A 23,595-nucleotide genomic window follows, 5' to 3' on the forward strand; every position below is an offset into this window, starting at 1 on the left:
TGTGCTTGTTTCTGAGGGACCCTGTAACACACCTGTGCTTGTTTTTGAAGGACCCCTAACACACCTGTGCTAGTTTCTGTTGGACCCTGTAACACACCTGTGCTTGTTTCTGAAGGATCCTGTAACACACCTGTGCTTGTTTCTGAAGGATCCTGTAACACACCTGTGCTTGTTTCTGAAGGATCCTGTAACACACCTGTGCTTGTTTCTGAAGGACCCTGTAACACACCTGTGCTTGTTTCTGAGGACCTTGTAACACACCTGTGCTTGTTTTTGAAGGACCCCTAACACACCTGTGCTAGTTTCTGTTGGACCCTGTAACACACCTGTGCTTGTTTCTGAAGGATCCTGTAACACACCTGTGCTTGTTTCTGAAGGATCCTGTAACACACCTGTGCTTGTTTCTGAAGGATTCTGTAACACACCTGTGCTTGTTTCTGAAGGACCCTGTAACACACCTGTGCTTGTTTCTGAGGACCTTGTAACACACCTGTGCTTGTTTCTGATGGACCCTGTAGCACACCTGGCTTGTTTCTGAAGGATCCTGTAACACACCTGTGCGTGTTTCTGTTGGAGCCTGTAACACACCTGTGCTTGTTTCTGAAGGACCCCTAACACACCTGTGCTAGTTTCTGTTGGACCCTGTAACACACCTGTGCTTGTTTCTGAAGGATCCTGGAACACACCTGTGCTTGTTTCTGAAGGATCCTGTAACACACCTGTGCTTGTTTCTGAAGGATCCTGTAACACACCTGTGCTTGTTTCTGAGGACCTTGTAACACACCTGTGCTTGTTTCCTCAGGTGTCCGAGCAGTACCGGAGCCACGAGAAGGCTTCTGTCCCCCCACACATCTTCGGCGTGGCGGACCGGGCATACCAGGCCATTCGTGGACGTCTGTCCACTGGACCACGGAACCAGTGCATCGTCATCAGGTGGGGGCAGGGAGGGGGGGCTGCATTTCATGTTTAGTATTTCACAATAAATTTCACAATGACAATGGTGCACGCAGCAACCTTTGCTCAATGAATGTTGTCCGCCTTGCTTATCTTTTACCATATGACGAAGTTTACAGGTGTTTCTTATGAAACTTTATATGTTAATAATTTTCCCAGTGAGACGTAAACCCCGTCACTTCCTGTACATTAATATAGGCATGCTGAGGGTAAGAACAGAAATGAATATGAATAGAAAATAGCAAATAAGTGGGTTTTTATGAAGCACACTTCTCCGAAATTGCAGCCTTTTCTACAACACGCGCCGAATATCCCCTGGGAAACTTAAAGAAAATGTTTATATGTACTCCGGCTTGAAGGGGTTTGTCTGCTTTTGATAGGTCTTCCTTTCCTGTGCCTTTATAGGTCGAGCCTGGGCAGCCCATGCGCTGCTCTGCGAGGCATGCTGTATTCAGGTAGGGACTTGAATCTCCACCCACTCTCCGTCCATATTTTATATTGGTTTACGTCATTGTCCTTTGGAAACTCTGGGTTTTCATTGGTCAATAGGCTCAGTAGTCCCTCCTTAGCACTGCCTTGTCTCATTTTGTAACCTTCCATCAGGACACCCCTGTTACATGTGTTGTTACTCTGTAGGCTTTAATTGCAGCCTCAGAGCACTATTTTCTTAAATGGTTTTCTCTTGCCTGCTGTTGCAAGCAGCGCACGCTCTCCCGCAACGCTTTCATTTAGTTTTTTCATAGCATAGCATGCTCATACAGAGGCGACTGTGCCTTTGGTATATTTGCGGTACTGAACGAGACCGCTTGTTTTTTATTTTTATTTTTTCACTATTGAGTAACTTTTTTTTAAACTGCCCCATGCTGCACTTTCACTTTAACTTTAAAGGAGCCTGCGCCCCTTTCCTTAGATGAGCCGCGTCTAAAGAAAGGAGCACTGCGGCCATTAGAGTGAAACCGTGGCATAGGGTGCTCTTACAAAAAAGAAACATTTGTTTATCAACTTTTATTTTGTAAAAGCACCTGTAACTAGGTGAGCCGATACTCTCCCCATAGTGTCTCGATGTGGTGATCAATTTTTCAGGCTCTGTTAACCCTCTCCTAGCCGTTTCCCTGCTTCCCCGGCACATTGTTCAAAGCTTCAGTTGACCTCTCTGACACATGTACCTTTCTGCGATGTTCAAAGGACACTACCTATCCCTTGCAGAACAAATCCCTGAATGATCTGGACTCCCCCGCCCCCCTTTTCCCAGGGTTCAAATTCATCTCCCTCAGGTCCCATATGTTCAACATAGTCCTTGTGTTTTGGCTGTGATATATCCTGCTTGTTCTGGTCTCCTTCAGCATTAAAACCACATCCCACAGTGTCCTTTCCGTAACTGCCATATGCACGTGTACCCAATGTCTGCTCGACTCCCTCTAAACCATTCACCTACAATGCGCTCATCTCCTGCTCTGTAGACATGTTTAGTATCTGGGAACTGAGCACCCCCTTCGAAGCTTCCAAGATCTTCTTGGATATTCTCCGCGGCTTCTTCAGTCATATATAGTTTAAAAGGGATTTCTCAAATATCCTGAAGGATCCGCTGCCTATCTTTATAGGGAGTGCCTGGAAGAGGTACCAACGGCACATTACTGGAGCATGCTTGCCGCTGTCGTCTCTAAGTGGAAGATACACATGGGCTGCAATGTTTGTACCTCATTTCCCATAGACGGCAATGGGGTTATATTAGCTTTAACCCCTTCTATGCTGGTGACGGAACCACTCCGTCACCAGCCACGGGTGGGCTGTGCTAATGACGGAGTGGTTCCGTCGCGGCACGTTCTATTAGGCGGATGGGGCCGTGACGGAACCACTCCGTCATTAGCACAGCCCACCCATGGCTGGTGACGGAGTGGTTCTGTCACCAGCATGTCGGCGCCACGCGGCCCCCCTCCCCCATCACCCCCTCCCGCCCAGCGCCGTAGCGGAATTACCGCTGCGGCCAAGGGGTTAAATCAGTTTTCTATTCGAGGCATGATCTGAACCCCCAGATGTTTCAGCACATGTCCCTTGATTACAAAAAGGGCCAGTCTCCTTGATTCCGCCTTTTCTTCTCTCGTCTTCTGTACTGGCAACAACTTCATTTTTTCCATGCTCCCTTTAAGTCCTCAGCTCCTTCTAAAACTCTCTGGTAATCCGGGAAAGGGGTAATAGAATGTCCTGAGTTGGTAAATGAATGTAGGACATCAACAACCCATTGGTGGGAATGTATGCTCCGTATATTCTAACTGCATGCCTAGTATGCCCTTGGAATGACTAATCCGGATGATAAAAATCAAAATCAGGTGTTTGTTAAGCGCAACTACTCACCCGTAAGGGTCTCAAGGGGCTGGGGGGGGGGAGGGGGTTTGCATGCTCCAGTCCATCAAGGAGGGGGTCTGTCGAAGAGCCAGGTTTTGAGGTTTCTTGCGAAGATGGGTAGCGATGTTATCTGTCTGAGGTGGAGCGGAAGGTCGTTCCAGGCTCTGGCCGCGAGGAAGGAGAAGGAACAGCCTCCTGATCTGGTCTTTCTGGTGTGGAGGACCGCAGCGTGGAAGAACTGGGCTGATCGTAGGGTCCTTTGGGGTGCCTGGAATTTGAGTCAGTTGTTCAGGTATGCTGGTTCGATGTCGTGGAGGGCCTTGTGAGCGTGTATTAGCATCTTGAAGGTGACTCTAGCTTTGATGGGAAGCCAGTGAAGTGTGCGCAGGTGCTGAGAGATGTGGCAGTGGCTTGGCAGGTGGAGGACCTGTCTTGCGGTGGCGTTTTTTGTTTATTCCGGCATAGAGTGCGTTGCCGTAGTCGAGCCTGCTGGTGACCAGGGCATGAGTGACGGTCTTTCTGTGTTCAAGGGGGATCCATTTGAAGCTCTTACATAGGAGGCGGAGGGTGTGAAAGCAGGAGGACGAGACAGAGTTGATCTGACTATCCATTTTGAACTCGGAGTCCAGGATGATTCCCAGGTTGCGTGCATGGTCCGTGGGGGTGGGCGGGCTTCCGACAGCGGGGAGCCACCAGGTGTCGTTCCAGGCATCTGGGTTTGGGCCCATGATGAGTACTTCTGTTTTGTTGGTGTTTAGTTGTAGGCATCAATTTGGCAATGGTTTCCATGCCTTCTAGAAAGTTGTGTCTGGCGGTGTTGGGTTCGTTGGATAGGGAGAGGATGAGTTGGGTGTCGTCTGTGTATGACACAATGTTGAGTCCATAGGTTCTGACGATGGGGGCGAGCAAAGCCATGTCAACATTGAAGAGCGTAGGGCTGAGGGAGGACCCCTGGGGGACTCCGCAAGTGGTAGGTGTAGGGTCTGAGAGGAAAGGGGGGAGTCTGACCCGCTGCGTTCTGGTGGAGCGGAAGGAACGGATCCAGTCGAGGGACTTGTCTTGGATCCCTGCGTTGTGGAGTAAGCGTATTAGGGTGCGGTGAGAGACTGTGTCGAACGCCACTGAGAGGTCGAAGAGGAAGAGGGCTGCTTTTTCTCGTTTGTCAACTAAGGTACGAATGTCGTCTGTTGCAGCGAGGAGGGCGGTTTCCGTACTGTGGTTTTTTCTGAAGCCGGATTGGGAGGAGTCGAGGATGTTGTGCTCTTCAATAAATGTGGTGAGTTGGCTGTTGATGGCTTTCTCGATGACTTTCACTGGGAACATGAACAGGGAGATGGGTCTGTAGTTTTTGAGGTCGGTGGGGTCCGCCGAGGGTTTCATCAGGAGGGGGTGGATCACCGCGTGTTTCCAGTCATCAGGGAATGAGGCGGTTGCCAGGGAGCGATTGATGGTGTGGCAGAGCATGGGTGCGATGGTGTCGGCGGCTCTGTTGAAAATGTGGTGGGGGCAGGGGTCCGTGGGGGCCCCGGAGTGGATTGACTTAATCGTCTTCAGTGTGTCTTCAGTGGTGAGGGCTGTCCAGTTGTTGATCGCTGGCTTCAGCGTGTTGGGGTGGTTGGTGAGGGTTCAGTGTGTTGGTTGTCTTCGTCAAAGTTGTTGTAGATGCTCTTGATTTTTTTGGTGGAAAAAGGTGCTGAGTTTGTCGCTGAGGTCTTCTGAGGGTGGGATGTCGGTGGACTCGCTGGTGGGTTGGACGAACTCCTTGATGATGAAGAGTTCTTTGCTGTTGTGTGCATGAGTGGAGATTCTGTCTTCAATCGCTTTTTTCCTCGTTTTTCTGATGAGTTGGTGGTGGGCATTGGAGGCAGCTCTGAAGTTGTTGTGGGCTTCTGTGGATTTGCTGTTCCTCCAGGTGTTTTCGAGGCAGCGGCAAGTGCGTATGGACTCTTGAAGTTCGGTGGTAAACCATCTAGCTTTCTTGGTGTGGGTGTTGTTGTTTTTCTTGAGGGGGCTATGGTGTTGGCGATGATGGAGATCCATCTGTGCAGGGTTCTGGCTGCGGTATTGGCCTGGTCGTTTTCTGCGATGGTTTGGGGTGAGTTGCTGAGTGATGAGGTTAGTTGGTCGTCGGTGATTCTGGTCCAGTTTCATCGTGGGAGCAGGTGCTGGGGTCTGTGGATGGTGGTGTTCTGAAGGTGAAGTGGACGCATCAGTGGTCAGTCCATGGGAATTCGGTGGTGTGGCTGAAGGTGATGGAGTTTCCTGTAGTGAAGAGGGGGGTCGAGGGTGTGTCCTGCTGAGTGCATTGGTTCGGTCACGATCTGGCGGAGTCCAATATTGTGGCGGTTGTCCAGGAGGGATGTGGTTTTTGGGGTCCAGTTGGTTGTGAGGTGGAAGTTGAGGTCTCCCAGTAGGGTGTAGTTGGTGGACGCGATGGCATGCGGGGAGATGAGGTCTGTGATTGAGTTGGCGAAAAGTGCACGGGGTCCAGGGGGTTGGTAGATGAGGGTTTCTTGGAGGGTGCTGGTGAGGCTGGCCAGTATCTTGACATGAAGGTGTTCCATCAGGTCTGTGGGCTCGTCGGGGAGTGTGCTCAAGCGGTGGGTAGACCACCACTGGCCACCCATGGCTCTATGGCCACAGCAAACAGTAAAGGGTTCCATGGGCAAGTCCTTCTAATGGTGATCAAGACCTTTTTAGAAATATCTCAGTAACCAGGATTTTTGCCCTAGCTTTTACGGAGCTATCACCAGTAGGATCCATTTTTCTCCTATTACAAAATTCATCATTACTTGTTTCAGAAAAGTCCAGTTCACCCTATCGAATGCATTCTCTGGGTATATCACAATTAATATCTTTGGCATTTTTCTTTTTATTTGTTTTTTCACCGCAGTGATCACCCCTCTGATAGTGTCAAAGCTCTGGCTGTCTTTGAATCCCGATTGTTCCTCTTGAACGAGATCCAGCATTACCTCTTGCAGGCGCTTCGCTAGTATTTTCAGATGAAGCTTTGTCTGCATTAAGTAGCAGTATAGCCCTATACGAGGAGCACTTGTGTTTGTCTTTGCCCTACTTCAGCAGGATCCTGTATGTATTGTTTGCTGCTGTAGAGAATGTCCATCCTCAGAGTTAACTACGCTTAGAGCCGATGAACTCAAAGACCTCAATTTTCTGGTTTTCAGATGCCTTGACCGGTGCTGGGTGATGGTGCTCCTGGGTCACTTCTAGCATTCTGACTCCACTCTCTTCTTCGCTTGCAGTGGCGAGAGCGGTGCCGGCAAGACGGAGAGCACGAAGCTGCTGCTCAGGCAGCTCATGGAGCTGTGCCAGGGGACGTCTCAGCTGGAGCAGCAGATCCTTCAGGTGAGGCGAGGCTTACCCTGGGGCTGTGACGCGAGACTGGAGATTGGCCAACACACGTCCATGTTCAAGCAGCTGATCCTGCGGGGGGGGGGGGGGGAAGGGGAGTGTATCCCTCAGCCAGAGGCTGGAAGGTGGGGCAATAATCTGGATCCTTCAGAGGCTGGTGGTGGCTAATTTAAGCAGGGAGCCAGGAACATTGGGAAGGAGAGGCAAAGTGTAAGGTTGCACTTTGATAAAGAGGGAGTGAGAGAAATGCTAGAGATGTAACCTGCTTTAGACGGGGTCCTGGTGATGGTATATAGCTGTTTACCCAGAGTCGCCAAACACCACCTGGAAGACCCCTTGGCTCAGCATTGGTAGCAAAAGCTGAGCTCTAACTTAACTCAGCCAGTTATGAGACATCAAATAAAATCATGTATAATCTCTGCTTAGCACTTACCACGAACGCAGCACTCGTCTACGACTGTCTTCAGCCAACACAGCGCCTAGAAGTGACTTCCTGACACTAAAACGTTCATCTGCTGGTTTCCACCTGTTGGACAGTCCCCTTACCTCTCCCCTTTGTGTTGGGTTCCCACACAAGCCCCTCCTGCTGTCAGATATTAGGGTGCAATGCAGGCAGGACACAATTCAAAGTGAAGGGAGCAGGGTTTTGTTTGTCCTGCGAGATCCAGAGGTAAAGCGACGAGCAGGAACACCCTCTGCAAATCCAAAATTGTAGCTTGTGGAATGTGGTCCGTTTTCAATCTGTTCAGAGATCAGTCTCCGGTAAGGAATTGTGATATCTGGCTAAAGAAGACGCTGATGTAATTGGTTCCATGAAACTACATGAAACTAAGAACATGGGATGCGGGGGATGATTCATGTGAGGGACAGGCAGTTGATGGAGGGAGCGCGGAAACTTTTCAGACACTCACCCCAAGTCACAGATCTGGGTTCTTTATCATCGTTCTTTAGCCCACTCTGCCACCCCAGTTCAGGCATGGCCATATGCAAATCAGTCTGACCCTGTGCCTCATGGGAACAGTCCAGCCTGAACTGCCAAGCCATGCCTTCCCTGGACCGGAAATAAGCATCCTGGGACCGGTTTCGGGGTAACACCTTATCAGCCAGGATAGCTTGAATCTAGTGGCAAAGTGAGCAAGGGACCCACTTTTGGACATACCCTTCCCACATAGAGTGAATAAAGCAAACACAAGGAGATGATGGACGGAGCTCTGAAGCTTTTCAGACACTCACCCCCAGTCACAGACCTGGGTTGAATCCATCATCGTTCTTTAGCTCAATTTCCCACCTCAGTTCAGACCCAGCCATATGCAAATCAGACTTGACCCTATGCCTCATGGGAACAGTCCAGCCCGAACTGCCAAGCCATGTCTTCTCTGAACTGGAAACAAGCATCCTGGGACTGGTTTTGGGGTAATGAGGATGGGAGTCAGGAAAAAAGGGCACCTCAACATAAAGAAGAAAGCAGCCTGTGGAGCAATTGGCAGCAGGAACGGCGTCAGAGAAGTAGTGAAAGATCTGCTGTAGCCATGTTGGTGACATAGCTGATATGGCTGTTGTCAAGTGTCTTGAAAGCGGGTATACTGGATCTGAGGCAGTACTGTTTTTTTGGATATTAAAAAAAAAAAACTTTTATTGTGCGCTTTGAGAGGTGCGGTTAAGGAGAAAGGAAGCACGAGCGGAGACTGCCGAGCACCAGACAAGAGTGTGACTGCAGTACAGAGGCAGCGCCTGTGACTGTGCGAGACAGCAAGAATGAGCTAGCATGCACAGTAAGAGATCAGTGCGTGTCTTGCAAAGCTTTTGAGCGAGCCAGTCAGAGGAGACTTGTGAGCGTGTGCTAGCAGCGTCTCGAGTGAAGCTGTGAGGTGCAGGCATACACGTATCGCGTGGGTGTCACCTTGGATGGGGTACCGTATGGTGATACGCGTACCGAGAGAGGACAGATATTGGAAGTAGCAGCACATACTAATAATAGAATGAGTTCTGTTCATTTTTAAGAGCACTATTGTTCAGCAGTGATAGGCACCGGTGACAGTCACACCTGAAAGAGGATATAAGCAATTATATATTATTGTGTGTAAAGGTTAAACTGTTCCTGGGAGTTTTATGTGGTGACAGCTACTGTTAGCGGTGATGGGCACACCAGTGTCTACTAAGAGACAAGCACACCTGATTTTTGATTTAAAAAAAAAAGAAAATAAAGAATAATTTTGTTTTGATAAATGATACAGAATTGAAATGGGACGATAGTTGTGCGAAGTATTTTGCATAGTGAGTATATCAGTACAAAATGCAAAATGTGACAGCACCACAGTTTAGTTTTTCTTGAGTAGTCCAGGGGAACCTACAATAATATGGGGAAAATGGGGGAAAAAATTGGTCATTATGCAAGAGTATGCAGAAATTATTTAAGTGCTGAAAGCAAATATTCTTTGTTATACACCGTCTGGGAGGTGAGGGACAGGAAGTGTTTGATAATCTTCCAGATTTAAGTGTGGAAGGACAAAGAGTGTTAAATTAATTCAAAATGTGCATTGGGCAACTTGACATTCATTATTTGCCAAGAGTAAGTACCACTATGGAACAGTATCATTTTGGGTTAAGAGAGCAGGGTAAAGATGAGGCAGTTGAAGATTATATAACCAGTCTTAGGAAGCTTACATCCACGTGTGAGTTTGGGAGATCCAACGAGGAACGCATAAGAGATCAATTTGTTTTAAGGTGCAGAAATGACAAAATAAGAGAAGAATTGTGGCGGAAAGATGAACCTCCATTAGAAGAGGTTATCAAAGTAGCGAAGAGGGTGGAGCACATGTTAAAATGTGTAACTGAGCTGAAAGGTGAAAAAAGTTAGTCACTCTAGTACAGAAATGAATGAGGAAAATGTATGTGTTATAAAAAGTGATAAGGAGACATAAAGTTGTGAAAGAAGATCGGTGAAACTAACATTTGAATGTTCTCGTTGTGGGGAAGTGGTCATAAAGCAAATGCAAGAACATGTCCAGCTTTAGGTGCGATCTGTCATTGGTGTGGTAAGAAGGGACACTTTCTAATGTTGTAGGAACAAGCAAAGGAGAGACAGAACAAGGAGGTAAAAGAGATCGCACACAACATTGTATGTCAGGTTGAGTGGACTGAAAGACAGGATCATCCAACTTGTGAAGTTGAAAATGAAAATTGACTCATGTACACACAACTATTATTTTAAAAGAAACATACAGTCAATGGTGCCAAGCGCAAAGCAAACTACAAAACATGGATGTGCATCCTGGTCGGTATGGAAGACAATCTATAAGTATGCTTGGATACTTTAACCCATGTATTGAACTGGGAAAGAAATTAATGGTTGTGAAAATGTATGTTTCCAAAAGAGGAAATGATTTGTTTGGTTGGCCACATCAACAATTGTTGGGAGGTACGTTGAATCCGAATGCGGAACCACAAGTGCAAATACAGGGGGTTGAACAAAGCCTGGTTATTTTGTGTCCGAATTCCCTTTGTTGTTTAAAGAGGGCTTAGGATGTTTGAAGGGTTATAAACATTGCATACAATTAAAAAAGGGAGCAGTGCTGTCCATAGCTAAAGTAAGAGGAATTCCAGTGCATTACAAAGAAAAAGTTGAACAGGAATTAGACAAGCTTATAAGTCAACAAAGCATAACATCAGTAGAAGCAACAGAATGGTTGGCTCCTGTTTTTGTGGCCAACCTGGCTAATGGTGATACCAGATTATGTGTGGGCCTCAGAGCATTAAAAAAAGAAGTAGTGGTAGATAAGTTTCCACTTCCATATATAGATGAGATAGTTTCTCTTTAACAGGGGTAAAGGTTTTCTTACACTTGACCTCACTCAAGCATATTATCAGGTGGAATTAACAGAGGGTTCGCAAGAATGAATAGCGTTCATAAGTCTGACGGATGCACTCAAGTTCAAGAGAATGCCATTTCATTTAGTGTCAGCAACCTCTGTTTTTCAGAGAGTATTGGCATTGATTCTCAAAGGAGTGAAAGGTGTGAAGTGTTATCAGGATAATTTGCTGATATTTGGTTGGTCACAAGGTGAGCATGATGTAAGGGTAAGGATGGTATTAGAGAAATACATAAATGCAAGTTTGACATTAATGAAAGAAAAATGCAAATTTTCTGTTCAAGATTTTCTGTTCAATTATCTAGGCCATCTAAACACTGGAAGAGGTGTTGCCCTAAAGAAAGAATTGGTGGATACCATTATGAAATTAGCCACACCAGGTAAAAAAGAGGAGGTTGTTTAGTTTTTTGGATATGGTAGAATATTATGGGAAGTACATAAAGAATTTGCAAGTAAGTCTCACAACATGAGGTTATTACTTGGCAAAAACAAGGAGTTCAAATGGTCTCAAGAATGTCAACAAGAATTTGAGGGATTGAAAAATGAATTGAACGACGCACCAAATCTGCAAGCATTTGTACCTGGTATTGAAACAATTGTAATGACTGATGCCAGTTCAAAAGGTTTAGAGGCAATTTTAAAATATAAGAAAAGAAAAAGGTGGTGAGGAGCAACTCATTGCACGTGCATCAGGAAGTTTAAGAGGGGCAGAACATAATGACTAAATAGTGGAATGTGAGGCGTTGGCTATTTACTGGGCATTAAATACATTTCGGAATTTCAAATGGGGCTATGGCCTGCTAGAGCACGCTCACCTTGGGGCTACACCCTGAGTGAGAACCCCATCTTAGGGCTACACCCTGTGTAAAAGCCCCTATCTTGGGGCCATGCCCTGCGTGTGAACCCCCCATCTTGGGGCCACGCCCTTCCTGAGAACCCCCATCTTGGGGCCACCCCCTGCCTGAGAACCCCACATGAAGGGGCCACCCCCTGCGTGAGAACCCTCAACTTTGGGCCACGTGAGACTGCCCATCTTTGGGCCACGCCCCATGTTAGACTGCTCATCTGGGGGCCATGTCCTGTGTGAGACCCCAAATCTTGGGGCTACACCTTGCATGAGACTGCCCATCTTGGGGCCACGCCCTGCGTGAGCCTGCCCATCTTGGGGCCACGCCCTGCGTGAGCCTGCCCATCTTGGGGCCACGCCCTGCGTGAGCCTGCCCATCTTGGGGCCACGCCCCGGCGTGAGACTGCCCATCTTGGGGCCACATCCCGGCGTGAGACTGCCCATCTTGGGGCCACATCCCGGCGCGAGACTGCCCATCTTAGGGCCACATCCCGGCGCGAGACTGCCCATCTTGGGGCCACATCCCTGCGCGAGACTGCCCATCTTGGGGCCACATCCCTGCGCGAGACTGCCCATCTTGGGGCCACGCCCTGCGCGAGACTGCCCATCTTGGGGCCACGCCCTGCGCGAGACTGCCCATCTTGGGGCCACGCCCTGCGCGAGACTGCCCATCTTGGGGCCACGCCCCGGCGCGAGACTGCCCATCTTGGGGCCACGCCCTGCGCGAGACTGCCCATCTTGGGGCCACATCCCTGCGCGAGACTGCCCATCTTGGGGCCACATCCCTGCGCGAGACTGCCCATCTTGGGGCCACATCCCGGCGCGAGACTGCCCATCTTGGGGCCACATCCCGGCGCGAGACTGCCCATCTTGGGGCCACATCCCTGCGCGAGACTGCCCATCTTGGGGCCACGCCCTGCGCGAGACTGCCCATCTTGGGGCCACGCCCTGCGCGAGACTGCCCATCTTGGGGCCACGCCCTGCGCGAGACTGCCCATCTTGGGGCCACGCCCTGCATGACGTTGCCCATCTCACTCAGACTCTTGAACTCCTGGCGCCTTCCTCTATTGATTGAGTAACCGGGCTGGAGTTTAATCTCGGTGGCGGAGTCATGAGCGCGGTCTGTGAGCAGTGCCAGGTGAGGCGAGCCGCGCTCTCCTGTTATAGGAGTCATTGGCACTTAGAAGGCTCGCCCTCTTTTACACCTGTCATTATGTCCATTTGTCAAGGTGTGTGTGAGGTGAGTCAACAGGGAGTGTATGGGCCGTGGCAAACATCTTTATATTGCTAAATGCATGGCCCTATGTTCAGGGCAGAGTCCTAGAAATTGAGATCAGTCCACAAACCACTGAAGGAAAATCATTTAAAAAAATCATTCACATTGGCCAAGCCAGCAACTCTGACTTTAATGCTCTGAGGCGAGGAAATAGGATTTGTGTGCGGGCTTTACCACATTAAAGCCAGCACAATTGGCGCTGTCAATGCATGTTTGCATTAAGCTTTCCCTCTTCTCCCAGACATGCATTGTTATTCAGGACAACAGGTTCGCAGAGCTGGGATTTAGAAGCAAGTTGTGTTACTTCGACCCTCCCCGCTAAGAATCCGCAGAGCGCCCCCAGCTGTCCCACCGCTGTCTCTACCACTGCTTGATGTCTTTGTGCACTTAACTCTTTCGTTTGAGGCGCTTTCGTTTAACCTCTTCCTGGAATTCAAAGACTGAACAAATAAAAAACAAGCATTGGCCACACCAAGAGGTTTTGCCGGTGGGTGAGCTATTAATGGTTTTGGCAATGGGGTGGGTAGTCGAGTGGGAGTTGGTGGATACAGAGGGGGGCTGCAATGATTGGATAATCGAAGAGTTAAAAAAAAAAACGTCAATCTCCCTTGGAAGACAGAGCCTGACATATGACCTCTGTCTTTGAATGCCCAGCAAATGTGAGAAGATGCTGAGATTATGTGCAGGACAGCACCCTAGGGGTCATGCACTATGTCCAGGTGCTGACGTATGATGCGGGGGGGCTTGATTCGAGTATGTGAGGTGCACACCCAGCAGAGCAACCAGGCCTTGGACAGCAGAAGGTGTGTGCACTTGTGTGCAGTCGTGTGTGCACTTGTGTGTGCAGTCGTGTGTGCCTTGCGAAAGGACGCTTTAGATGGACTCTTCCAGTTCCCTTGTCAGTCTGCCCCGGGGCGGATTTGAGTGTTTCAAGTTCTGCTCTTTAAGCGCTGCCTGGGCATGGATCACATCTCGCAGCGCTAGACACAGCTGGGACACCTCCGACATTTCAGCTGATTCCAAGCTCTGCCACAATTATGTGAGTGGGAAACCCAGGTGAAAAGACCTGAAGCGAAACACAGGTAGAGAGGCTGATTCGAACAAAAAAAAGCTCCTGAACAGAAATTAAGATAAAACAAGAGACGGCGCAGGACCCCTCGATGTAGGCAAGATGGGAAGACTGAAGAGAGGCCTTCACGCGCTGTACCTTGCGATGGCCGACCAAAATGCGCTCTGAGTGAAATTGCCGGAAAGAGAGCTAAACACGCGAAGGAGGGACTTTAACAGAAATGCACCAATAAGAAAATAGCATTTCTGAATGCTGCGGCTAACAGCCAATAGCAATGGGCGGATTTGCCAAAATCACACAGAATCATACAACAGGTCATCGCTGATGGGCGGATGCAGGTTGCAGGGGTCTCCAATGGCCCTATTTTTGGAATAAACAGACCAGACACGCCTGATATGATAACGGATCGGTCTCCACGATGCATGTCTTTGCTTTGGCAGAACAGGGGTGTTCTCTCAACTTCTCCAGTGCGTCTGCAAAGCTCTTCAATGTTTTGGGAGATCAGTAATATATGGCCATAATATAACCACAAATGTAAACAAGATGTTTCTGAAGGCATCATTGTCAAAATGTTAAGAAGTGGCACCCGCGTTGCAGAGACTGAAGGGCGCCCTCACTTCGGGGGACCCGAATACTGTGCACTATTGATACCATAACTGAGGTGAGATATTTGAATAAGATGTGAACGAAAATATGGTACTGGGCACTGGAAATGCAAGAGGGGTATGAAGGGGCTGTGAAGGCTCAGACTGCAACAGTGCAGGAGTGACCCCCAGTGATATGCCCCAGGACAGCCGTGATTGGCAGTCGCGAGGAGTCTTCCTCTGCCCGGTGAGTCATGGATCAGATCTGCAGAAAGGATTGTATTTCCCCGGGTGGGGTCCCTAACCCTGAAAACGACACTTGTCGGCTCTGTGCCGTCACACCTCACCGCCATGACTAATGGAGATCTCCCAGAGGCAGGAGAAATCCGAAAGACTGGTTCTGTTGGAATGAGGATGTTGTGGCTGAGAAGCACTGAGCCAAGGCGAGGCCGCTGCTCACCGAGGTGAGCGGGAAGAGACCGAACCTAGATAATGAAGTCCTAGACAGCAGCAGCTGCACCCAGGTTGCAACAGTCCTTTCCAACCAGTTCAAGATGGCTGCTCAACCCCTGCCTGATTCTGTCTCACTTGATCCCGGGCACCCGTTGGTCAAGAGTTGACCAGAGTTGGTGGGTTTGTGAAGCTTTGGAGTTTTATCAACTCTCACCGATGGCCCTTGGTCTTCGATCCATCTCCGTCTCCTGGAGTAGCTCGTCCAGTGACGTGTGGACAAGCGAATTGTCCACCCTGTTTCAACTTTCATGAGCCTCAGGTCAGATGGGGTTTTTCTAACTCTTCCTGGTCTCAGAGGAGAGGCGCAGTCTCTTTCAGGCCTTGTGAATGCAGAAGGCCTCTGTCCTGCATGGCACGCGCCCGTCCGTACCCTCGCTGTGTGCTGTAGCGCCAGTGGAAGCCGCCATAGTGTTGGATGTGTCTCTATAGACTGTGTGCAGGATGAAGCAGACAGGACTTCAACCCAGCAGCAGAAGAGAGAACAGGCCCAAGTGTGACATCCCAGACAAGGCCGGCTTCTCACATCGTGCGTGAGTGTAGAGCCACGGTCAGTGGACGAACCACAGATGCAGTCCTAATAATCATCTTTTTGGCACCACTGGCTGGAATGGGGGCCAGCTTCGCACACATCTTGCAAAACTCACTGTCATAAATTATTGCAACAGCCTTGAAGGACCAGATCTGAACTCTGAGCAATGGGCAGCTGCTGCCAGGAGTCCTGTGCCCACATTGCTGCATGTTTTAGTTCGGATCTAGGGCCTAGAAGTTGGGTTCAGTGTTGTTCCCCCCCCCCCCCCCCCCATCTCCCAGCGCCTCGAGACACATTTCTGGGTGAGTAGCTTGCGCTGTATAAGTCCCTGATTGATTGATTATCTTCACCCCAGGTGACCGTGAATCCCTTGCTATAGAATGTAGTAAATGGGCCCAACATTGAAGCAAGATGTGACCCATCAGTGCTCAATGTCACGTCTGCAGTGACCCTTCTGTGTGCCCGCGTCTCCACTTGACATACCCAACAGCAGCACAATAGGCCCGAGAGGCGTGGCATCTGCATTGGCAAAGGACAGCTGCTTGCCAGACAGGATACACCCACTGCTAAGGTACACCCTACTAAAAGAGCAATGTTGACTGTCCAACCCACCTCTTACTACCAATACCTGCTCTTGCCTCCACATGGGAAGTTTCTACTACTAACATTACATCTACACCAGCAAGGCATGGCAGTGACCTTCAGAGGACGTTAGGTGCTTATTATGTTAGGTGTTCTGTGATATGTTAAGTTGTGATTTTATGTTGTGTTATACCTATTTGTAGAGCGCACCATCACCCAGAAGGGTGTCCTGGGGACAGCAGGTGTGAGTGTACCCAAAACTAGAGTCTTGTTGGGACTCCTTGGAAAGCCGGGTCTTCGGGTTCAAGAAGTGAGGAAGAGGCTCTAATGGGGAGTGGCCGGTCGCTTCACGCTTCAGGAGCGAGGAAGGAGAAGGCTCGCCCGCCGGATCTGCTTTATTGTTCACGTGGCAATGGTGCAGGAAGGTTTGTGAAGGCAGGTGCGGTTGTTGAGGTGTGCTGGGCCAGTGATACACAGTGCCTTTAAAGTGTGGGTGGGGAGTTTGAATTGTGCTCATCTGCGAGTGTGGACCCAGTGGGGCTCCTTCAGGTGTGGTGAGGTGTGAGTGCGTCGTGGGAGGTGGAGAGTGGTTCTGGCCGCTGGGTTCTGAATGGTCTGCAGCCTTCTGGAGAGATTTTTGTTGATCCCGGCATACGGGGTGTTCCCGTAGTCCAGCTTGCTCATGACTAGAGCCTCGTGACGGTTTTCCAGGTGCTGATTGGGAGCCATTTGAAAATCTTTTTCAGGGTCTTCAGGATACGCAATCATGAGGCGGTTATGTTTTTGACTTGAGCGTTTGTTGAGTTTGTTTTGAATGACAATCCCAAGATTCTTGCTGTGAGCGATGGGGGTGGGGTCGGTGGTGGGTGTAGATCCTCGCTCCGGTGGTCGAGCGGTGGGGGTGGGCGTTGGTCCTAGTTCCTTTGGCTTACCAAGAATATTCATGAGCTTGGAGTCCTCCCATTGCTTACCATTGGTTGTATTTCATGTCACTCAATTTCCTGCTTCTTATTCATGTCCCCACTTGTCAATCTTGCGTTCATCACTGCCATGGAACATTGCCTCTTTACCATCTCTTTTGCTTCTCTGCTTCAACTCCTTGCTTTTGAAGCAGTATTGTTTTCTTTTCAGTGCATGTGTTTTCCAGCTGTCTTCATTATATACTTTTCTCTCCGTGGACACTGTATTGCTCTCAATCCTGAGTGTGATGTTCCACTGGCCCTCGTGCACTCCTTCGTTGCTTCTTCACTCATGTGCTTCTCCCCTGTCCGCCTCACATTGCTTTTACCGTTGCTTCTCCTCCCCACCCCCCCCTGTCTGTTCTTCCCCCATCTTCACCCTCCTGCATTCCAGTTGCTTCTCTTCCTCACCCCATACTCCCACTGGTGCCTGCTAGCCCCTGAACTGCTTCCATGCCCGCTGCCTGTGGCTCTCAACTGTTGCCTCTCCCCTCCACTGGTGCTTCTTCCTTGCCCGCTGCATGTGGTTCTTGCCAGTTGCCCTTCCTCCCCCCACCTGCCCCCTCTGTGATACTCCAGCTGTGTGTTGCTTTCACCCCTCGTCCCCAGTTTTGCTACTGTCTCTGGTGTTGCTTCTGCCACCCTCCTTTGCTTCTCCCATCCACTTTTTGTTTATTTAATAAATAAATAAAAAGTTTTGTGTTTTCAATTTTCATATTGATTATTCTGAGATTGATAACCGAGTAGAAAACATAGCACCTGTATCATTTTGTAGGCACACACATGGATGGGGCATGGATGGGGCATGGATGGGGCATGGATGGGGCATGGATGGCGCATGGATGGCGCATGGATGGCGCATGGATGGGGCATGAATGGCACATGAATGGCGCCTACACAAATGCTGTTGGCGGCCACATCTTTTTTATTCTTTAGCCATGCTGCACTGCATCAAATATGTTGTCTTTGCTAATGCTTGTTAAATTTGCGATTCTCCTTTTAGTAAGATCATATGAGTATAATTTGTAGTTTTTGGTGTTGATAGAGAATTGCTATTTTATGTTGAGAATGACTGTGTTGGCCAGAATTATTTGCAACTCGCTCTTGATTTATGTTTTTTCGTTCAAGTTCCCGCGCTACACCTACATGTTAAACCTTTGACTGTCTTTGTGGTGATGATGGACTGGTGCATTTCTTTTATTCCACCACCTTCAACCCCCAGCACTAGATGAAGTCTCCTGTTCACTCTCCTTTCATCACAATTAATACATGTTCTGCATTTATACATGTTCTCCTTCCACCACAATTGGTCCATCTTCTAGATTTATCCATGTTCTCGTTCACCACAAGTGATCCATGTTCTAGATTTATACATGTTCTCGTTCACCACGAGTGATCCATGTTCTAGATTTATACATGTTCTCGTTCACCACGAGCGATCCATGTTCTAGATTTATACATGTTCTCGTTCACCACGAGCGATCCATGTTCTAGATTTATACATGTTCTCGTTCACCACAAGTGATCCATGTTCTAGATTTATACATGTTCTCGTTCACCACGAGCGATCCATGTTCTAGATTTATACATGTTCTCGTTCACCACAAGTGATCCATGTTCTAGATTTATACATGTTCTCGTTCACCAAGAGCGATCCATGTTCTAGATTTATACATATTCTCGTTCACCACGAGTGATCCATGTTCTAGATTTATACATGTTCTCGTTCACCACGAGTGATCCATGTTCTAGATTTATACATATTCTCCATCCACCACGTGATCCATGTTCTAGATTTATACATGTTCTCGTTCACCACAAGTGATCCATGTTCTATATTTTGCTCCCAGGTGAACCCTCTCTTGGAAGCCTTCGGCAATGCCCAGACGGTCATGAACGACAACAGCAGCCGGTTTGGAAAGTACATCCAGCTGAGGTTCCACAATGGCGCAGGTGAGTGTATGGATGAGTTGTCGCTGGTGGTGCGCGTCCAGGTTAGATGGGACAGCGGAAGGGGAGTGCTCAAAATAGGAGGTCTCATTTTATATGTGTCGTGAGGGGCGATACGCAAGCCGATGGCAAATAACGGATGTAGGGCTTGAGGACCAGAGAGAGCACCACATTGACCATTTGAAGATGGGCTGTCACCAGGAGCTCTGCGGAGAACTGGGCGAGTCCAAGAAGGGAGGGGAGGAAGGAGGACAGGCAGTGGAGTAGGAGTGAAAGGTGAGTCTGACTTCCCGGAATAGAGGGAAGTAAAATGTTGGTAAAAGTGCCTCGAGCCTAGTGCGATGGAAACAAACTAGTGAGTCTGAGAAGTTTAGTGGTGATCTTCTATGACCCAGGTACTGCAGTGAAGAACCGGGCATGTTACCCTAATCATAACCGCAATCTCTGCCTGTGTCCAAAATACAATGTGCTTATAGTCACTGGTGCCATACCACAGACATGATACCCCCAGGGGCACGGTAGAGGATCATGAAAGTAGTTGAGTGAGGTCAGAAGAAAGAAGCAAAGGAACTCTAAAAGTGGGAATAATTCAAGAGTCCACTGTTTCCTCACCTTGTTGCCAAGTCTCTCCATACAGAGCTTGTGACTGGGTCTGTCTTGTTGCAAGAGTGAATCACTCACAAGAGTGGGGGGGGGGTTGAGTGGTGAGACAAGTGTCCCTCTTCGCTGACCAGGGCTCTCTTCTCTCCAGTTAAAGGGGCGAAGATCAATGAGTACCTCCTGGAGAAGTCCCGCGTGGCCCAGCAGGACGCCGGAGAGAGGAACTTCCACATCTTTTACTGCATGTTTGCGGGGATCTCGGCCGCCGACAAGGAGATGTTCGGGCTCCTGGATCCCACCTTGTACAGGTACACATGAAACTCAATCACATGGTGCAGGGAAGGTCTTGTGGACATATCATAAGGGCTGTTTCTTGGCTGCACCCCACATTGTCACCATCTCTCAGCCAGAAGCTGCTCTTCAGAAGCGGCCTACAGAGACGTAGACAGAGGTTTCTAGGTCTGTGGGTCCCATTCATCCCACGAGCCTCTGTGAGTGAATTAGGACCCTCTTGGGTCTGATGGAGAGTTTGAGGTTTCGAAGGGTTCTTCTACACAAGTCGTGTTCACGGGTTCCGTACATGCTCTTGATGCCGGCGGGTCAGAGGAAGTTGTGCTTTGAGGGCTGTTCCATGCTATCCTGGTTTAGGAAGTTGACTTCAGTTGTTGGTTTGACGTGTATTGGTTAACCACCAGTGTTTGTATGATTGTTCATTAGGATTGACTAGTCACACAGCTCATTGCTCAGCATTTCCACTCTGCTCTCAGATGTACCCACAGAGTCTTCGAACTCTATTGTTGATACTTTGTCTGTGCAATGACGATGAGGACGATGGAGTTCATGCTGTGCAGCCATATTGGGGATTGTGTTGGTGATTGAGTGAAGGTGAAGTTGGCGCGGTGGAGTCTGTGGTGAGGTTGGAGCATGCAGCACCGACACCACCAGGGCAGACAAAGTGAACAGACTAAGACTGTAGGGGGCTGTTCATTCCGAGGCCCCCCCTGCACTGCAGTGCCTGGCTAGCCAAGGTTCTTGATCGCCATTCCGGAATAGCGCTGCGGTCGGTCTCTCCACCCCTCTACCTTCGCAATGGAGGCAGGCACGAAGAATCCGGTCTAGAAAGAGGAATCAGTGAGTGACCAGGTGACAGATTTTACCTGGAGCAATACTGTAACAAGAAGGTTCCTTGCGTAGAGGTGACAGAGCAGACGCAGGCAAGCAGTGTCTTTAAGTTTTTATTGAGATCATAACATCAAAGATTGCAGCCCCACCAGGAGCAGCCTGCCAGCTGCTCAGCCCTTCTGTTTACACTCACATCAGGCACCCAAGCATTCCACTCTTGTCACTCACACCAGCATTCCACACAGAACACACACACCGGCTGAGCAGCTAGGAACAAGGTAAAAGGGAACATTATAAATACAACAGGAAGATACTACATTATCTTCTCCCTAAAGAATTGAAAAACAATAAAACCACACTGAAATGAAATCCAACTATACACACACAATGTACAAATGAAGGCAATAGTCTATAACCCGGGGTTGAATGGTAAAAACCACACCACAAGAGGGAACACAGACTAAGCAAAGGAGGGAAGAAGAATGAAGAATTACAAACAAACTATCAACATTGTCCTCCTTGACATTTTTTAAAGAAAAGAGAATATTCAAAGAATGTTAAACTCACAGACAAATAGTGAGAACACGACAAGACAATACACGTGAAACAAGAGGCAGAGAAACACGGAAGAAACAGACTCCTGGAACTCAAACACAGTGATGAGACACATGGGAGTAAAACACCCCCAGAACTCAAACACTATGGGTGGACCACACCCATGTACGTACTACTTTTTTTAAAAAAATGACAGACTCTATGTACGTATTCCTATGTAAGGAACACAACCAAGGGAAATGTGGAGAAGGGACAATAGCCCTACCAGCCACCCCTCATGTAAGGGCCCAAACATGCTACAATGGGGCTCTAGCCCATAATGCACACTGCAAAAGGGACTGACACCCATTACTAATTACATAGGTGGGACTAACACCCCCTATGAACTGAGTAAATGGAACAAACTCCCATTAATAATAACGTTGGTGGGACTAACACCCCCTAAAAACGGAGTAGATGGGACTAACGCGCAGTACAACAAAATGTGAAGAACAACGTGACTATTTTACACACAAGAAGCACAATGTACAGCGCAAAGTGACTAAAACACACTACAACAACAAGTGAAGCGTGGGCGACTTACATACAAAACGACACAACATGCAGATCAAATGTGCAGCACAAGACGACTTACACCCATTGAAAAAGACACTAACACAAGAACCTAGAACAACCAGAAACATCCTCATGTAAGGGATAGAATGTGACTACCACCCACTATCCACCAAATACCACCAGGGTGTAAGAAGAATAAAGTGTGGCATCACAAAACTTTATGACTTTGTCCTTCAAACTCTTCACAAATACATCTTGTAATGTTTTTAAGACCCATAGCTCTCGCCTGTGCACGACCTCTCACCCAAGTTGTGCTACTCTGGGCACAATCACAGGCACAGTGCACCCCAAGTGACAACTGTTAAACCACAGTGGACACATGTAAAACGTAAGCAAAACAAAGTACAAAAACCAGTAAAGGCCAATTCTCTGACCCGTTTTAGAAAGAGTCTGAAAACCTGGCTGTTCCCAAGGGTTGAAAACTCGACGCTTTCACCGACATTCTGGTCTGCTAACGTGGTGGTTATCTTCAACTCTAAGCGCCAGGATACCCGCAGGGTGACAGTTCGCGCTATATAAATTCTCAATACTACTACTACTACTAAAGTCTAAAGTTCACAGAATACTTCAGATCAATACTCATCAAAAACAGGTTAATCAATGGAGTTATAACAAAAAGAATGAAAACGGGTCTGTTCTAAAGACAACCGTCTTGTTGACTGCTCCATACATCCCCTCCAGATATCGTATCCACGCCATGCAACGATATACTGCCACACCGTCCACTGAAACACCATAACTGCGTAATGGCAGGGCAGAGAACCTTCTCACAGATCTGAACATTCCACTCGCCGCACTGGCTGCAAAACGCGGTTGGCCAATTTGAAGACTGAACATCAACTCGTAGCAACACTGCAGCCAACCTAAAGATGGCGGCACACTGACCACTTCATGCTGGATGGCTTGCGGCACGTTTGTGTTGCATTGGACCCGTAAGCAGCCCAAGGCTTCGAAGAAATCATGGCGTCAGCAAAGATCCAAAGAAGGAACACCAGGACCCCTCCCTGACGCAAGTAAGAATAGGCGCGCTGAAAGTGACCCGCTCCTTTTTTCAAATTTTAAATGCTGCGGACCAACTGCCAAATGTCAAGGGGTTGCCAGGGACATTAAAAAAAAAAAACTAAATAGTCTTACCCCACAGCAAGCCTCACGCGCAATAAATTGCTTTGTGCACAGTTTTGAAATGGCAGTTAAACTGCCCACAAGAGTGAGGGGACAACACACAATGTCTCCTCAAAAGTGTTGAGCTCCGGCAGCAGGTACGTGGACTGAATTCGTCACGTTGGGCTCAACATAACAAATAGCTGAATGTCCATGGAAGTCGAACCGCGGGCAGGCTCCATACCAAACACTGTGCAGACCGTGCACTCCGTGTACCTGCAATCAAAGGCTGCCAAGTCCACATCAAAAGGCACAAGCTGATTCGCAGTTGAGAATAAATAGCTGCCAATACATGTAGACAAACACACCTTGTTCCAAAGTGCAACTCCAAAACTGAATGACCTAAACAATAATCTTGAGTCAAACTTCATGCCAGTCCAACAACCAAGAAGTTTGTGAGCAGAGCTCGCCTTGGCTGGGGCTGGCCGGTGTGAGGGATACTGGTGGGGCGCGAGGCGTGTTGCTCCAGTGTCACTTGTTTCTTGATGCCACATTTGATTTCTTTCTTGTGGAACTTTTGCCTTCTATGTCCACACTTCCTCCAATGTCTCTTTTGGAGTATTTCCTCCTGGAAATGTACTTGAGCTCACACTGTGGTCATATGTAAACAACTACATGTCCCATTTGCTCTCTGCGCTTCTAGTTTCTGTAGGTTTGTTCCAACTTGAACACATCCTTGGCTTGCCAACTTTACTTCC

At 48.5% G+C, this 23,595-nt stretch overlaps 1 protein-coding gene across 2 annotated transcripts in view; it reads left to right on the top strand.

Moving 5' to 3' along the window:
* Positions 1 to 23,595, top strand: part of LOC144817669 (myosin-IIIb-like) — a 446,642-nt gene that overhangs the window by 169,258 nt on the left and 253,789 nt on the right. For both annotated transcript variants that reach the window (XM_078674399.1, XM_078674400.1), the window contains exons 3-6: positions 803 to 933; positions 6,558 to 6,660; positions 18,745 to 18,847; positions 19,596 to 19,752. In XM_078674399.1, coding sequence (XP_078530525.1) covers positions 803 to 933; positions 6,558 to 6,660; positions 18,745 to 18,847; positions 19,596 to 19,752 — 494 coding nt within the window. The remainder of the gene's footprint in view (positions 1 to 802; positions 934 to 6,557; positions 6,661 to 18,744; positions 18,848 to 19,595; positions 19,753 to 23,595) is intronic.

This window comes from Lissotriton helveticus, chromosome 2_1, assembly GCF_964261635.1.
Source record: "Lissotriton helveticus chromosome 2_1, aLisHel1.1, whole genome shotgun sequence".
Classification (NCBI taxonomy): domain Eukaryota; kingdom Metazoa; phylum Chordata; class Amphibia; order Caudata; family Salamandridae; genus Lissotriton; species Lissotriton helveticus.